General features: G+C 44.2%; 1 protein-coding gene across 3 annotated transcripts in view; it reads left to right on the forward strand.

The window, feature by feature from the left end:
• Window positions 1-18,146, forward strand: part of APH1A (aph-1 homolog A, gamma-secretase subunit) — a 75,462-nt gene that overhangs the window by 29,509 nt on the left and 27,807 nt on the right. Inside the window, exon 7 of one of the 3 annotated variants that reach the window (XM_068253521.1) lies at window positions 8,801-9,633. The exons of 1 other annotated variant lie outside the window; for it this stretch is intronic. In XM_068253521.1, the coding sequence (XP_068109622.1) occupies window positions 8,801-8,865 (65 nt within the window). In that variant the 3' untranslated portion in view covers window positions 8,866-9,633. Of the gene's footprint in view, window positions 1-8,800; window positions 9,634-18,146 lie in introns of those variants that run through there. One more of the 3 variants, XM_068253523.1, reaches the window with a different exon arrangement.

Below are 18,146 nucleotides of genomic sequence, written 5' to 3' on the forward strand. Positions count from 1 at the left end.
TACAATATTTCTACCTAGAGACACTGTGGTTCAGGTTATCTAGTAGGAGTACAACTTGGCCAGAGGTCAAAAGGAGAACTGGCCTAAGGTGGACCATGTACTTGACAGAAAAGGTGAGTTTTGAGGGAACGTTTAAAGATATCAAAGGTTGGAGCGTGGCTGATGTGAAGTGGCAGGGGATTCCAGAGGAGGGGTAAAGCTAGTGCGAAATCTTGTATACGTGAATGCAAGGAGGTAATTCTAGAGTATGACAAAAGGTCATGCGCAAATCTGAGATTGGAGTTGGGTTGGAATCTAGAAACTAGTGAGGAGATGTACACAGGAGAGAGTGTGTGGAGAGCTTTGTATGTTAGAGTTGAGTTTGAACTGCATCCTCTGGTTAATTGGTAGCCAATGAAGAGCTTGACGGAGAGGAGTGGTGCCAGTCTGTTAGTTGGTTGTCAGCAAAACAGTATGTTACAATAGTCCAGACGAGATATTATAAGATCATGTATTAACATTTAGTTGTGTCCTGAGTGAGAAAAGGTCGGATGTGAGATATATTTTTGAGTTGGAGATGGCAGGGGCTGGTTAGGGAGTGAATGTAAGGAATACAAGAGAGAGGGGAGTCAAATATTACCCCTAAGCACTGTGCTTTGGGAACTGATGTTATAGGGACGTTGTTAACATTTATTGTTATTTTTCCATTAACCCTCCAGGACAGGTATACATCGAGATCTGGCCCCTCCCAGGAAACAGGAAACATCCACAAGCCTCTCTATAAGTAAAAAGATTTGTCAGGTATCCGGCAGTATGGATGTTTCCTGTCCAGGGACAGGTCTCTCTATACCTGCGCTGCAGTCCTGGAGAGCTTGGGGGGCTAAGGGCTGTTGGTGCGGCGGAGGCATGTCCAGGAGCATTAGGTTTGTTATCCTGTGTTGTCCGCTTACCTCTCCATATTGCCTTTGTGGATGGTCTGAAAGGAGAGAGGGCTGCTGCAGCTTCTTACTGGCAGGTACCGCCGGCTGGAATGGCGACTGAACGCTATGCGGAAAGTGGAGGCTGAGTGGGGCATAGCGTGCCATAATCCAAGATGGCGTCCGGAGTACTTCGGTTCCGGTGTCGTCACTTCCGCCCGCCGGATAGAAGAGTGGGCAGCGTCCCCAGCGTCTCTGCACTCGTGCAGCACGCAAAATGGAGACACAGTCGGCGTCTGCTCTGAGCGTGGGCCAGCAGGCTGCTCAGGAGGAATCCAAGACGCAGGAGCCAAAGCCGGATACTAAGGTATCATTAATGCACATACAAACAGCTGTTTATGTGGAGGCTTCTGTGGTGGCTCTTTGTTAGTACTGTGTTTTTTTGGGGATTTGGCTGGTGACATAGCTTTCGGTGGGAAGTTGCTCACATGGTGGTGTGTTTTGAAAATAGGCTAAGGCTGTTTTCAATAGTGGTACTTTATCTGTTTTTCAGAGCGCAGCTTCATCTTCAACTTCAACTGCTTCAACGGTTACCACTGCTACTGAAGCATCAGAACCTGTTAGGCCTAAAAAACGCTGTCCTTCTTGTAATGTGAAGCTGCCAGTGCCTTGGAATAAGCTATTATGTCAGCAATGTTCTACTAGAGTTTTGAATGAAGAATCTGCTGTGGCTTATAAAGATTTTTTGAAAATGGTCCGCAAAGAAATGTCAGAATCTATGAAGGTCTTTAGAGAGTCCATGTCTGCTCAAGCTGTTATTAATCAACCACCTGTACAAATACCGACTAGTTCTGGAACTGTACCTTCTGCTGCTCCTGCTGCACAGCCGGTTATACAGCAACCTGTGGTCATTGCTCAGTCTCCTATTGTTATAGATACAAGCCCGCAACAAATTCCGACTGGTTATCCTATAGATAAAACAGCTATACCTACTGGGAAATCTACTGATGTCTCTATAGGAGAAACATTACCTTCTGAGACAGGGCATAAGAAAGCAACTGCAAAAACGGATCGTCCTGTTTTGTCAGATTCTGAACCAGAAGAATACTCAGATGAGATTTCTGAGTGTGATTCTGAGGAAGAATTATTAGAGAAAGATCAGGATAAACCATCTAAATTTAAGTTCTCTGCCAGCGAGACAGATGAGTTATTAAAGGCAATTTATGATTCATTAGGGTTAAAAGATGAAACGCCTTCATCAGTATCTACACATGATGCATTGTACGCAGGAATGGAGGGGGAGAAACCAATGGTTTTCCCTGTACATTCATCAACTAAGCAATTAATTGATAGCCAGTGGAGAAACCCGGATAGGAAAGTGTTTCTGTCTAGGGGGTTTAAAAGAAGATTCCCTTTTGCAGAGGAAGACTGTAAGCTGTGGGACAAATGTCCTAAGCTGGATGCGGCCTTTTCACAGGTACAAAAGGAAAATGAGTTATCCTTTGAGGATTTAGGTTTCCTTAAAGAGAACCCGAGGTGTGTTTAAAGAATGTTATCTGCATACAGAGGCTGGATCTGCCTATACAGCCCAGCCTCTGTTGCTATCCCAAACCCCACTAAGGTCCCCCTGCACTCTGCAATCCCTCATAAATCACAGCGTGCTGTGAGGCTCTGTTTACATCTGTAGTGTCAGTCTCAGCTGCTCCCCCGCCTCCTACATAGCTCCGGTCCCTGCCCCCGTCCCTTCCCTCCAATCAGCAGGGAGGGAAGGGATGCAGGCGGAGACTGGAGTTCTGCAGGAGGCGGGGAGAGCAGCAGACTGACACTTTAGAGATAAACACAGCCAGCTCTGACAAGCTGTTTGTCAGCAGCATGGCTGTGATTTATGAGGGATTGCATAGTGCAGGGGGAACTTAGGGGGGTTTGGGATAGCAACAGAGGCTGGGCTGTATAGGCAGATCCAGCCTCTGTATGCAGATAATATTCTTCAAACCCACCTTGGGTTCTCTTTAAAGACCAATCAGATAAAAAAGCAGAGTTTGCTCTAAAAAAGACTTGGTCTGCTATATGTGCAAATATCCGTCCAGCGGCTGCAACTACGTGTGTGGGACGCACCTTAGATCTGTGGATGCATCAGGTAATGCGTCACATTAAGATGGGATCCAGTAAAGAAATAATCTTAAATTCCTTTACCGTGATGTTCAAAGCCATACATTTTATTATTGACGCTGCAACAGAGTCCATTCGCCTTACAGCAAGGGCTGCAGCTTTGTCTAATGTAGCCAGGAGAAATATCTGGATCAAGACCTGGGAGGGTAGTAATATATCTAAAAACAAGTTATGTACTATTCCTTTTTCTGGTGATCTGTTGTTCGGTCCACAACAATTGGATGAAATATTGGAACGAACATCAGACAGAAAGAAAGGGTTCCCCAAAAAGAGACCATTTAGACAGGGGAAGAAATGTTTTCGTAAGAACCGTCAAGAAAATAAAGCCAAACCCCAAAATAGACGTAAGCCCTGGTCTTTTTCACGCGAGCAAAACAGACCAAACGCATTGTTTGGCGGTTCAGACCCCGCCGCTAAGAGACAGCAGTGACAGCGAACAAGCTGTGGGGGGAAGGTTGGGCGCTTTTTTCCCACAGTGGCAAAAATTTGCAACCAGTCCATTTATCCTCAATCTGGTCAAACTGGGGTATCACATAGTATTTCATCAAAAACCCCCAGTGAAATTCAATGTGACCAAACATTTAAGGTCAGTCGAGGAACAGGCAGCCATGTCTTGCATTCTGCAAGACATGTTAACAAGGAAGGTAGTCACTTTGGTGCCAATCCTGGAGCAAAAGAGAGGATTTTATTCAAAAATCTTCCTGGTGAAAAAACAGTCAGGAAAGTATCGACTATTTTTAAATCTCAAACCACTGAACCCCTTTATAAAACATCAGAAGTTCAGAATGGAATAGATTTATTCTCTCAGAACGTTGCTAACAGCCAATTGTTTCATGCTCAGCATCGACTTGAAGGACGCCTATTGGCATGTCCCAATAGAAGCGAAATCTCAAAGATTTCTCCGGTTTGCGGTGAAAGAGGGTACAATGATAACCCATTATCAGTTCCGCTGCCTCCCCTTTGGCATAAAGTCCGCTCCAAGAATTTTCACCAAGGTGATTGCCGAGCTAGTGTCCCACTTACACAAGAAGGGAATAATGATTGTTCCTTACTTGGACGACCTATTGATAATGGCAGATTCAAGACAAACATTATTACTACACAGGGAGATAGTTGTGGAAGAGCTTCAACAAGAGGGATGGATTATAAGTCTGGAGAAATCACAATTAGAGCCCACTCAGAGGATTCTCTTTCTAGGATTTATGATAGATTCAATAGAACAGAAAATGTTCCTACCGGAACAAAAAGTTGCGAAACTCATGCAACAGACGGAAGATTTCAGGAAAAGCAATGTAATTTCGATCCGAAATGCAATGAGGCTGTTGGGTCTGTTAAACTCAGTAGCTCCAGCAATGCAGTGGGCCATGAAACATGCACGTATACTGCAGTCCTGGGTGTTGAGAAATTGGGACAAGACAATCCAGTCTCTGGACCGATTGATAGAAATTCCGGAGACAGTGAAAGAGAGCTTAGAATGGTGGACAGTTCCCCACTCGTTATCTCAGGGCAGAGCTTGGCAGTTCCCTACACAAGTAATCCTGACCACGGATGCAAGTCTGTCAGGATGGAGGGCCCATGTGCAGGATTTTTTCAAAGTACAGGGTCTTTGGCAGCAGCATATGAGAAGTCAGTCCTCAAATTACAGGGAATTAATGGCGGTCAAGTTAGCCCTTATAGCAACTCAACATTTGATAACGGCAACGCATGTGCAGCTAAGGACAGACAACTCCACAGTCGTAGCCTACATAAATCGCCAAGGAGGAACGAGATCACACAAACTATTGACACTAACTTTGGAAATCTTGAACATAGCAGAACAGACTCTGTCACTTACAGCAATTCATCTAAAGGTTTCTATGAATTTACTAGCAGATCTACTCAGTCGCAAACAGCTATCGAATATGGAATGGCAATTGAACAACGATGTATACCAATGGATAACATCCGTTTTCAGGAACTCCAGTCATAGATCTGTTCGCCAACAGAGAGAATACCAAATGTCGTCAGTTTTTTTCCCTGAACGCCAAAGACAATCCGACGGCAGTGGATGCTCTTTCTCAAACATGGGACTTCAGTCTAGCGTTTGCATTCCCACCATTGAACCTTCTACCTCTAGTTTTGAGAAAAATTGCAGCATCCAAAACGAAAGTAGTTCTGGTCGCCCCGAATTGGCCGCGAAGGTCATGGTATCCTCTGCTGCTGAAGTTAAAAGTAGCAGATCCATTACCTCTGCCTGTTCAGGACAATTTAGTATTAATTCAGAGGCAGCTGGTCCCAGACATCAAAAAATGGAAGTTAACAGCTTGGTTACTGAGGAGCGGATTCTAAAAAGCTATGGCTTATCAGACAAGGTGATAGACACACTCATTAAGAGTCGGAAGAAGAATACGAGGGCAATATACCTGAAGTATTGGAAGACATATAATTTATGGAAGGAACAATCAGGATTTAAGTCTAATGAGATTGCTACAGTATTAGAGTTTCTCCAGAGTGGAGTAGAGAAGAAATTGGCTCTAAGCACGATTAGAGTACAAATTTCAGCACTTTCTGTTTTTTTGGACAGACAATTGGCCACCCATCCTTTAATTGCTCGTTTTGTGAGATCAATAGAAAGGAATAGACCAATTGCGGTTAAACCATTTCCGAAGTGGGACTTATCCATAGTATTGAAGGCATTAATTAGGCCTCCTTTCGATTCCCACAAAGAAATGGACTTGCGTTTTGTTAACATTTAAAACTATTTTTTGGTAGCAATTACCTCTGCAAGAAGAGTTAGTGAATTAGAGGCATTATCCTGTAGGGAACCCTATTGTATTTTTTATAAGGACAGGGTAGTCCTTAGAACTAGTTCAGAGTTTATTCCAAAGGTTGGAGATATTTTTTACAGATCTCAGGAAATTATACTGCCAACTTTCTATCCAATTCCGACAAATGACAAAGAAAAGGAACGACATTTATTAGATGTGAGACAAATACTTAAATATTATTTGGAAAGAGTGGAAGATTTAAGAAAGACTGAAGCATTATTTGTAAATTTCACAGGCAAATTAGTAGGGCAGAAAGCTTCAAAAAGAACGATAGCTAACTGGATTAAGTTATGCATTTTGGAAGCATATAAAATTATGGAGGTTGTACCCCCAAAGAATCTTAAAGCTCACTCTACGAGAGGGACAGCAACAACCTGGGCCTTCAGAGCTGGTGCTTCCCCTCTGGAAATCTGTAAGGCAGCAACGTGGAAGAATCTGGGAACGTTTATGCGCCATTACAGACTAGATCGGATATCTTCATCAGACCAGGACTTTGGAAGGAAAGTCTTGAATGCGGTCAGCCCACCCTAAGGTTAGTGTTTTCTTGAGTATCATCTCGATGTATACCTGTCCTGGAGGGTTAATGGAAAAAACTAAACATTAGCTTACCTGGTAATTTTATTTTAGGTAACCCTCCAGGACAGGTGGGGTAACCCACCCATTTTGTTCCATTATGATTAAGATATGTATATATTGTTTATGTATATATGAATATATGTTGACTTTGTGCAGCACCATGAAAGAGGTGGCAAGTGTTAATAATAGTAATTATGTATATTTGTAATACACTATTGGTTAGGTGTCAGGAGTTGAGACCTGTTGGTAGTTGTTTCTTGGTTATATACTGCCGGATACCTGACAAATCTTTTTACTTATAGAGAGGCTTGTGGATGTTTCCTGTTTCCTGGGAGGGGCCAGATCTCGATGTATACCTGTCCTGGAGGGTTACCTAAAATAAAATTACCAGGTAAGCTAATGTTTAGTTATCAGGCAGAGAAGTGGACAAAAACGGAGGAAAACTGATTAGTTCTGTTCACTCATATTAAGTTTTAAGAAGCGAGAGGTCATGAAAGAGGATATAACGGACAAGCAGTAGGGAACACACGTAAGGAGGGAGTTAAAGAGGACCTCCATAAAAAAATAAAAAACAGTCAGTGCTACTGTTATGAAAAGTTATATTTACCTCCGGAGTCTTGTCACACGAAGCCTCCCAGAAGACCCCGCACCACTACACTTCCGTCGCTTGGCCCCGCCTCCCCTCTCTCCTCCGAGAACAACAGCCAGCAATTTAATGAAGTAAATAGCTTGGCATTTTTTCTTGGAGAAGAGGTGAGGCGGGGCCAGGCCGCGGAAGTGTAGTGATGTGGGGTCTTCTTGGCGGCTTTGTGGGAAAAGACTCCGGAAGTAAACATAACTTTCCATTACAGCAGCGCTGACAGGTTTTTTTTTTTTTGTATGGAGGTCCTCTTTAAGGTCTGGGGCCAAGAGGTACAATTGTGTATTGTCTGCATATGAGTGGTATTGAAACCCAAATGAGTTGATTAAATTGCCAAGACCGTGCATGTAGATGGAAAAGAGTGGGCCAAGGACAGAGCCTTGAGGTACCCCCACAGATAAAGGATGACTAGATGAGATCTGATACGAGTAAGAGACTGTGAAAGATCTTCCAGAGAGATGGAAAGATGTTCAGGAGAGAGCGAGGCTCTTTATACCTATAGATGAAAGTATCTGTAGGGTGTGGTCAACGGTATAAAATGCTGATGTCTGATTGAGAAGGATGAGTATGCAATAATGGCCTTTGGATTTATCAATAAGATCATTGGCCACTTTAGTAAGGGCTGTTTCTGTAGAGTGGTTAGTGAAAGCTAGACTGGAATTGATCAAGCAGGGAGTTGGCAACTAAATAATGGCTTAATTCAGCATATACATGGCGTTCCAGAAATTAGGATGCAAATGGGAGAAGTGACACAGGGCAGTAGTTGTCGAGTTCAGTTGGATCTAGAGATAATCTAATAATAATAATCTGAACATTTGTATAGCGCTTTTCTCCTGTCGGACTCAAAGCGCTCAAGAGCTGCAGCCACTGGGACGCGCTCAAGAGGCCACCCTGCAGTGTTAGGGAGTCTTGCCTTGAACTCCTTACTGAGATGTTTTTTAAGTAGTGGTGTCACAACCAGGCATGGGCTCACGAGTTGTTAGAAGTCCCTAAGGACTCGAATTGGGGAATTTAATGAAGCTTAATTGCCTCAGGTGTGCGGCTGGATCTGAAGGGGTTAGTTACCCATATGTTCGTGGTCCTCCCTGCGCTCCAAACAGCTTGCATGTTGCATGCCCCACCACCGTGCACTTCCTCCTTCCGGCTTGAAGGAGAAAATGTGCTTGTTGTGAGGCTTGCAATGTGTCCAATAGGACTCGTGCAAGCTGTTTGGATAGTGCTTTCCCCTAACTTCCTCATATGGCTTCCCTGGTGATTTAGGGCTTCACCTCCAATATAGCTTACCAGGTGGTCTAGAGTGGGCCAAACATATTGCAAGGTGGGGAAACCACTTGAGGGCCAAATTTAATGGCTCTGAGGGCCAGATTTGGCCCGCGGGCTGGAGTTTGACAAGTATCGTTTAGAGAAAGAAAAAGGACAGCACAGGTTTACTTTAAATACACTGAAAACATATTTAAAAAAAATGACGTCAGAAAAAGGCTCAACTGTCTGGTGATTGCAGCAGCTGTCCTTTAGGTCCAGGGCTCTATCTGTAAATGACATGCTCTGGCTCCATGATGTAGAATCAGATCCTTTTGGACCACAGTGTACAGATGAACTGCTGTCCTTCAGACAGCACTGGGGTTGCCTCTTCTTCCTCAATTTCCCCTCCCAACACACTTTGTGATTATGCCCCACGGACAGGTAAAATGGGAACTGTTTTGTTTCTGCAGGGAAACGGCAAGAGAGTAACCAGGTTATGGTATATTCTGCTCTTCAGGTGCCCAATGATGATTGAAGTTACCCAGCTCAGCTGCCGTGCAGCCACCGACAGACCTTGAGTTACCATTCAAGTGCTCCTCTCACCCAGAAGCCGGCTCCTCTTCCTGTAACCTCTCCCAGCCATCAAGACTTTATTGCATTCCTTCCTGTTAACACCGTTTCCTTTACCCACTTGCCGGTGCTGGGCTACTCAGGCTGACTGGAGCAATCTGGCATTGCTCACCAATCAAAACCAGAACAATAGAAATATTCTCAAACCTGCGGGCCGCTCCTCTGCTGGGATGCTCAAGTCTTCGGCTCATATCCTGTGGGTTTTTTTTTCTCTCCTAATTTCTGATTTGTCCATTACCATGGAGACTTTTCTTTGTTGCAGCTTGAAGCTGATGTCTCGGATAAACAGTTAACTCTTGAACGTATCTGTGTATTCTGGGTAACGCACCTCAGAATGTTTGGTTTGCTGTTATTTCCTGATGATATTTTTCTCCCCTCCCGAGAAGAGACAGTCAGCCCCGGCTGCTCCTCAGGGACTGGATAATGTAACTGTTCAGCTGTTCTTTGTGTGGTTCTTTTTTCTGCTTGGGGAGAAAGCAGTTCTGTATTCTGTTGATAGTGCTGCAGTTAGCAGATAGGACACAACATGTGGTTCTGTTTCAGCTGAAGGATCATGTATGTCTGCACTGACCAATTAACAGTACTTAGAAACTCAGAGATGTGTCAAGATGCATTGGGTGCCACAATATTTCATTAATAAACATTTGGTCCTCAGCTGTTGGACACCAAAGTGCTTGCTTCTTATGTTTTACATTAAAGAGCTAGTCATAAACTCTGGATCACCAGCCAAAATGTCCCCTTTTTAGCTTAGGATGGCGTGTGGGAGGGTTAAAGCCTCTTCCAGCCAGAACGATCTTTGCTTGCTTCCTGCCCTGCTAACAGGGAGTGAACATAAAATGAGGTGAAACATCTCTGATAAGAATGCATGGTGAAGTACAAACGCTGTTTTAAAGAGTGTGAAAAAGTATTACAACTACCTGTTTTCTGTTGTCTGTGTACCCACTTCAAAAAGTGTCCTCTCCTGAGATCAGAAAGTGAGTTATAATCTCCCCAAATGGAGACTTGGATAGCGGTTAAAAAAAACCAACTGACAAATGTCCTGTGGACTTTTTTTTATATTACGCGATTTGATGCAGTCAGTCCTTTTCTGATCACATGCAAAAGGCAAGGAGGTCAGCAAAGTAATGAAAATTGCAGGAGCATATATATATTTCCCTGACTTACGAACGACCGCCGATACGAACGGCATTCTGTGTTTCCATGGGCATAAGTCTAAATACACACGCACTGCCTTTTTGGACGAACGCGACGGAACCCCTGGCACTGTCCCACCTCATGTAATTTTCCTCTCACCTGGTGCAGTATACGTTGCCTGTTTATGTCTACTGCTGGCTCCGTCGTCATACCCCACGTTGTTGCTGGTGTAACGTAGATGCGTGTGTGGCGTCACATGCACCCATGTATACGCCGGCAACCACATGGGGCGCATGTATAAAGGCGGATTCAGCGGCAGACACAGATGGGTGAAGTATACTGCACCAGGGGCAGGAACATTTTACAATGGGGGGGGGGGGGGCAATGGATGCGGCACCACAAGGCCGATTCCTGAGAGATTCCATGCAGAAAGTGATTGAGGATCGGCCTGTGCTGATCAGAGAGAGATATGATTCTTGGTTGATCGGCCTATACATCTTCTGAAGTATGAGCACCTTTAAGGTGTGGCCATACATCAGGCGACTTGGTGGCCGATCAACCATCCAATTCGATTAAGATGTTGGGCTGAAGTTGGTTGGTCGGGTGTGTGGCGGTACGGCGGCGATTTCCGGAACGAGACCACAAAACCCCCGTCGCTATGTATAAATGTGCCCGGTGTGTGCATTTATACGTTACCTGTCCTGTAGCAGCCTCCGTGCGGTGTCCGTAACCTGGGTGGCTCTCCATACACGTCACTGGCGCATAGTGTCTGACATCGGCGCATAGTGTCTGACGGCAGACGCTATGTGCCAGTGGCGTGTATGGAGAGCCGATCGGAGGATTACGGACACAGCGTGGAGGTTGCTACAGGACAGCTAATGTACAATGCACACACACTGAGGGGTGGGAGTTTTACGTTATACATTGGGGGCAGCGGCAGTGCAGACTCAGCCGATTCCCTGAAGATTTCATGCTGAAGTCGGACGGGAATCGACCTGTAGTGAATGGGCAGAATCAACAAAAATCAAATATATTTCTAATCAGATTTGATTAGAGATACATTTTGTCTTTGTTGAATCTGCCTATAATCGTCAGGTGTATGGGTACCTTTACATTTAATTGTATAATAAAATAGCCTGAAATATGGCATTTACTATTAAGATAAGAGGAATAAAAGAACTAGATATGTTTGTAAGTATAGTTAACCTTTAAAATCAAAATCGGCACGCACTTGGGGCTTCCTCCAGCCCCCCATAGCTGCGAGGTCCCGCTGGTGGCCACATAAGTGCGGCGACTTTTGCAGAAGTCATCCGCAACTGCACATGCATGGCCAAGCCACGCTTCCGTAAGGGTCGTGCGCCGCCTTAGGCCTCCTGCGCATATTCAGTCTTTTGAGATGCACACGGAAGTGTGTGGCAGGGCCTCACATGCGCTGTTGTGGGCAACTTTGGCCAAAGCCATCGCACTAACGGGGCTGCCAGCGGGACGATGGCATGGACCCGAAGGACGCTGAGGGACCTCACGGGCTATGGGAGGCTGGAGGAAGCCCCAGGTAAGTGATTGATTTTTAGTACTCTGCTCAGGGTCCCTTTTAAAGAACCACCTTTACAAAAACTAAAATGTAAAAAGTATGTACACACACTTTTATAAGTACATTTGCCCATTCTCCATGAGTTCCGCCACATGCAAGCCACACTACTATAGAACTGCTTTGCGGACTCTTGCGTGTTATACGTCTGGTGCAGACCTAAAGCTGCAAAAACTGTCTATACTTTTTTGCAAGTTGGAGTTTCTGGTCTAGGTATAGCACCTGCATCTGTAATATCTGCAACAAATATGCAAGTCAACAAGTCAGAAAGCCCAATCGCCATACTTATTCTAGTTCAGGAACTCAAACAATATTCTAGTCAGTCAGTATGACAGCCATGCAAGAAGTGTTTGGAAAGAAAGAAAGATGGTAGCTTGCCCATCAGAACTCCTGTTATACATGTCTTCTCTCCATCTGAAGTGCTGCTGTATACCAGTCAGGAAGGAAACATTGGTGACCTCCCTTTCAAAGTACTTGTTTCACAACTGTAATATTTGGAGCTGAGTTAATAATGTTTGGGAATGCTGGATAACTTAAGAGGAACTGTACTGAAAATAACTAAATAAAATTGTTTACTTTTAAAAATATTTTTACATATTATTTAGTCAGTATTTGCTCACCCTGGCTTACTTTCTGAAATTTATCACAGTTGGTGACATCTTTAGCACTGGCGAGTGCAGCTCTGTGAAATGTTTGTTCACGGAGAGTTCCAAAGCAAGGATAAATATACTTGGTCTCCTCGATTATTTTCAGGAGGAGGGAAATTCCACATAGCTAATCAGCCTAGATTAAGCATCACTGGGAGGGCAGGGATAACTATAATTTACAGCACTAAATGTATATAGGAAGTGTTTCTGATTCTAAAATCAGAAAAAAAAAATATAAGTGGGTATCCTGAATAATTTACTGCGTTCTACTATAGTAAAAATGTCCTTATAGTAACTTTCAGGGGATCTCACCTGGCCTAATAGTATGTCAGGATTGGTCATACATTTTATAATCATACAGGTGCACGGTGAGGACTGAGTTTACTATAACCATATTGTACTGTATATATCACCACAGTGCCTCTTTAAAGAGGAGCTGTCAGCCATACTGTCTCAGAAAAAAGAAACCACGTATATAAGTAGATAAATACTTGCTCTACTTACATAACATACGTATTGCACTGTCCGCATTTTGATTTTAGTGATATTTTTTTTCTACAGTAAAAATGAGAAAATCATTCTTAGCATTTCCCATTCTAACTCTGGTTATTTTGAAGCAAATTCTGATGTAATTTCCTCCCTTACTCTCCTTTATCTCCGAAATATTGGCCAATCAGAGAGGGTCATAGGTGTGGGAGGGGAAAACAGGAGGGAAAGAGGCTTCAGCCGATCGGGCTGCATTAGTTAAGTCTGAGGGGAAGTAGAGAGGCAAAAGGGACAACCCAGCATGCCCTGCAACTTCCTTTTTGTGTACCAAATTAAGTGTGTACCAAATAAGTCAGGTAAACTGGGGAATGATCATTTATCAACAAGAAAAGTGATAGTGATTTTAACTTTTGGATTGCCTGGTTAGTATCCTTATTACTTGTTTACCAGATAAAAATAAAGAATTGATATTTGATTTTATGCCCAATGGTTACACTTTAACCTCCCTGGCGGTAAGCCTGACCTACGCTTGGGTTAGCTGCCAGAGAGGATCACATGGCCCCCGGAGTTTTTTTTTTTTTTTTTAAATGAAATTTGAACTAACTGCTTAAGCTAGCACTTTGCTAGCTAATGATGCCCCCCCAAGTCCCTCTGCTCACCCCGATCGCCGCCGTTATACGTACCCCCCCAGGGATTCCGCGTTGGCTCAGCCTTCCAATCAGCTTCAGGCTTCGCTATGGGGAGGATCAGGACTGCGCATAACGGGTTGATGATGTCATGTCCGATCGTCGCCATAGCAACGACTGAAACTAAATGGTGAAGATGCGGCTCTTGCGGGGTTGCGGACGGGTAAATATTGCTGGCGGTGAACGGGGGGATCAGAGCGGTGCCGGGGGATTTGGGGGCCAGTGTTAGCTAGCAAAGTGCTAGCTTAAGCAATTAGATCAAATTTTATTTTTAAAAAATCCTCCCGCGGATGCAGCATCTGAAACTGCGTACCACCAGGGAGGTTAAGCAACCCAGAAAACGTAATCAGTGGTAAGTATACCAGCTTTTTTTTTTTTTTTTTTTTTCTTAATCAATGTTAAACTGTATCAAAGCTGACAACTGTTTTGTGGCCACCAAGTTTTCCCCTTCTTCATGGTATACACTACTGCACCTTTATGCCTTGATTGAGATAGATCCTGTGTGGCCCTGAAACATTTTTTAGCTCTGACGTAGTTTTCAAATAAAACGTATCGTTGCTGAACTTTACTGGTTTACTGCACTACATCATATGTATGCTCAAATTGGTGGCTGCCAACCTCTTTGTCTAGCAGTCCACATATTACAGTTAATGGTGTGCCACTTTGCATTGGTTTATGGTTAACCATAAGGTGATAGTAGATTGCACATTTCAGTTTGTTCCTAACGGAATGTAGTGGGGTGTATGAAAGGCTAGCTAATTAGAAGTTGTATGATTGCAAATGTTAAAATGAACAGTTTGGCAATACTCTCATAAAAGTTTTTGTGCCACTCGTTAGTTCTTTTAACAATCCAGTTCAGGTTTGATCACTCATGGTCTCCACTGTTCTTCAGCATTAACAAGGCTAAGTTCATGGTGGGGAGCTGTGTTGCTTTCACTGTAATAACAGGAACGCCACGGAGGGGAAAAGTTGCATTGCACGTTATGCACTCATTGCTTTGCATACAGTCAATGAAAAGTATGCTTTACTGCCACTGTTTAAGTGGACCTGAACTATTGCACAGGACACAAGGAAAACACAAACAAATCCACTGAATGTGTGTTTAGAGAGAAGTGCCTGTCTAAATACCCCTCATCTTCAAGTAATCACAAGTGTTATTTGCGCTCTCAGCTAGGTCCGCTCAGAACTTGGGCAGTTTCGGCAGACAGCTAATATGTCAACGCAGGAGTTCAGCCCTTTCTCTGCTTACATGAAACCAGGAGGTAGACACACTGCAGGTTTATTGCAGGTTTTTTTTTCTTTTAAGGTTATGTTGTTGCATATCTTTTAGAGCAGAGGAGGAGTTCTTAGTTCAGGTCCGCTTTAACGCATGTGTTATGGGGTAACGCTCTGCATATTCTGTGTTGGGATACCAAAGCCCATTGGATCGCATCCTACTAGATGCACTATAAACATCCCATATACTTACAATTTGCAGTCCAATTCTGTGAGTCATAGTGCCTCTGGTAACAGCACTGTAATGCCCCACTGTGATTGTGGCCTAAATCATCCTCTCAGGGCCTGTTTCTACTACACACAGATTGCATGCAGAAAAACTGGCAATGCCTATGGGAAAATCTGCGTCTGAAAAATCGCGTTTAGTATAAACAGACCCATAGGTATTCATTGGAGTCAGTTTTTCTGCATCCAATCTGCGTGTAATGGAAACAGGCCCTAAGTGTGACACATCTAGGACAAATAGTAATTTAGGAAAGCTGGAGGAAACTGTTAGCACCTGTATATTAATACCCTTTCCAGGCAAGTGATGTGGAAGAGGACCAGAAAAAACCCCAAGAAGCAAACCTTTGTTTTCTTTTAATGGAGAGCTAAACTTGCAGCCTTCATGTTTCTCTCACGACACATATACGAATAGTCATTAGAGCGGGTTCTGTCCCTGAACCCCAAGCTAATATGACTTTGTTCTGTTGCTGCTGCATTTTCTTGCACACTTAAAGGACAAGTGTAACAAGAGGGATATGGAGGCTGCCATGTTTATTTCTGTAACAGTTCTGCTGGACTTTCTGGCTGCAGTAAGCTTATGAATCACACACCTGAAACAAGCATGTGGCTAATCTTGTCAGATTTTTGTCAGAAGCATTTGATCTGCATGCTTGTTCAAGGTGTGAGGCTAAAAGTATTAGGCCGGGTTCACATTAGGACGCATCCGCCCGTACGCTTGCGTTCCGCTCCATGAGCGGAGCGGGAACGTCCACTCCAATGAGCGGAACGCAACGTAGCAATGTGAACTTCCCCATAAGGAAAGCATTGCTGCGGCTGCTGTGTTCCGCTCATCGGAGCGGAACGTAGGCTGAAAACAGCCTAATGTGAACCAAGCCTTAAAGAGACTCTGTAACGACAAAAAGATCCCCTGGGGGGTACTCACCTCGGGTGGGGGAAGCCTCAGGATCCTAATGAGGCTTCCCACGCCGTCCTCTGTCCCACGGAGGTCTCGCTGCAGCCCTCCGAACAGCCGGCGACCGTGCCGACTGTTCAATTCAATATTTACCTTTGCAGGCTCCAGCGGGGGCGCTGTGGCTGCTTTCGCTCCGAAGGAGGCGGAAATACCCGATCTCAGTCGGGTCCGCTCTACTGCGCAGGCGCCGGAGATTTGCGCCTGCGCAGTAGAGCGGACCCGACTGAGATCGGGTATTTCCGCCTCCTTCGGAACGAAAGCAGCCAGAGCGCCTGCGCAGGAGCCTGCAAAGGTAAATATTACGTCACCGCTGTACGGAGGGCTACAGCGAGACCCCCGAGGGACGGTAGACGGCGTGGGAAGCCTTATTAGGATCCTGAGGCTTTCCCCATCCGAGGTGAGTACCCCCCAGGGGACGTTTTAACGTTACAGATTCTCTTTAAAGGCAGAGGTGCAACAGAAAGCCAGGGAACTGGTATTGTTGAAACGTGACCCAACTTGTCCCCTCCATATCCCTCATATTTCAGGTTTCCTTAAATACTTAATTGACAGAAAAATATATAATTAAAATCACCAGTACAACAACTCCTGATGGCTAGCATGAAAAAACTATTTTTTGAAGTATTCTTGATGCTCAGCAGCAAATCTTATTTTTCTTTTTTTCCCTCCTTTATTTTTTTCTCTCATTTATTTGTGTGGGGTACCAGTAGGAGACAGTTGTATCTGGAAAAACAAACATTCATGAGGCTTCTATTCTGCAATGGGAACACATAAAATGTTACCCAGAAGCTTCAGGTGAAGACAGCAAGCAGGACCGGTTAATGCAAAACCTATTTTTAAACATGATTAGCCATTTTGCCTTACACCGTCAAATAAGCAGGGTTGTTTGTTTTTGAAGGGTAGTTGTTTCATTTTTTTTTTTTTAAATGGGCAGAGCTTTGCTTATTTATACAGGTGCATTTTCTGGGGACAGGGTTTACTACAGCCAGAGGTTTACTATAGAGTGTATCGTACTTTCAGCCTCCTCTGTGACAGGGGACTAATTCTCTAGCTGCCAAGGATTGCTGTTCTAATACAACAGTTTAGTGAATGTAACATGGCTCCCAATAGTGACTGCTAGAAGCAGTAAGATCTGTTAACCATCAACAAGACTACAGCTTACCCCCCCACCCTTTATCACTGGGATTTGTGCACCTAATGCTATTCCCTCTTTCTGGCCATTTCAAAGCCGATGCTCTACTTATTTGTAAAACTCACTGCCTGGAAGGCATGGTTTATCCTGAAAGTTTTGTCTGACTAGCTCTTTAAGCAGTTAAATACAGCTTTTTTTTTTTTTTCAATGGAGAGAGTGAAGGGGAGATGCCAGATAGGTGTTGTGTGTCATTTGTTAATCAACCCAAAGATTTTTATTTTATCTGTATGCCACCATTCTTGTACTATGCATTGCAGGGACCATGGTCATGTTGTGGCAGCTGCCACGTGTACAGATGTAACTACTGTTTTTACAGTCCTGCAATACATTTCTCCATTAAAGACATCTCTTGGTTACCCGCCGTGTGTTTGTGTATTTTATTCTGTCAAGAGATAGTCCTTGTGTTATAAAGCATTGTAGCTTGCAAGTGTGCAGCCCTATGAGCTGGCACGGTACAGTCTCCTATGGCCTGCACTGTGTACCACATTGCAGTATAAGGCCAGAAACCCATTTGAAAAAGTTCTTGCTAATGCAATGCTATGGGGGATTTTTATAAAATCACATCGCTCAATTGGGATCACACCCATAGCATTACATTAGCAAAAGCTTTCAAAAATCGCTCTCAGTGGGTTTCTGGCCAAGACCTGGTCTCCTGGTGCAGTGTGAGGATGCTTGTGATAATCGGAGGAGGTGCTCTGTCAGAACATATTCCTATTTGTGTACAACCAATGAGTCATCCCCCCACATACACACACCCCTTGCCTTACCTATGTCTCCACCACATGAGTCGGCTAAGTATATATTCCTGTGGTTTCAAATATGAACCACATTGCCCAGTATTGTGGTGCTCTAGGGCAGTGTGGGGACACTTGTGGCCACTGGGGTAGGTACTGCATTACACTACAACACTCTGGCAATATTCTCCTGGTTCAGCGTGGGGAACCTTGCAGTTTCTACAGGACATCCTCTGTCACAGCATACATTAGGATGCATACATACAT

Source organism: Hyperolius riggenbachi, chromosome 9 (genome assembly GCF_040937935.1).
Source record: "Hyperolius riggenbachi isolate aHypRig1 chromosome 9, aHypRig1.pri, whole genome shotgun sequence".
Taxonomy (NCBI): Eukaryota; Metazoa; Chordata; class Amphibia; order Anura; family Hyperoliidae; genus Hyperolius; species Hyperolius riggenbachi.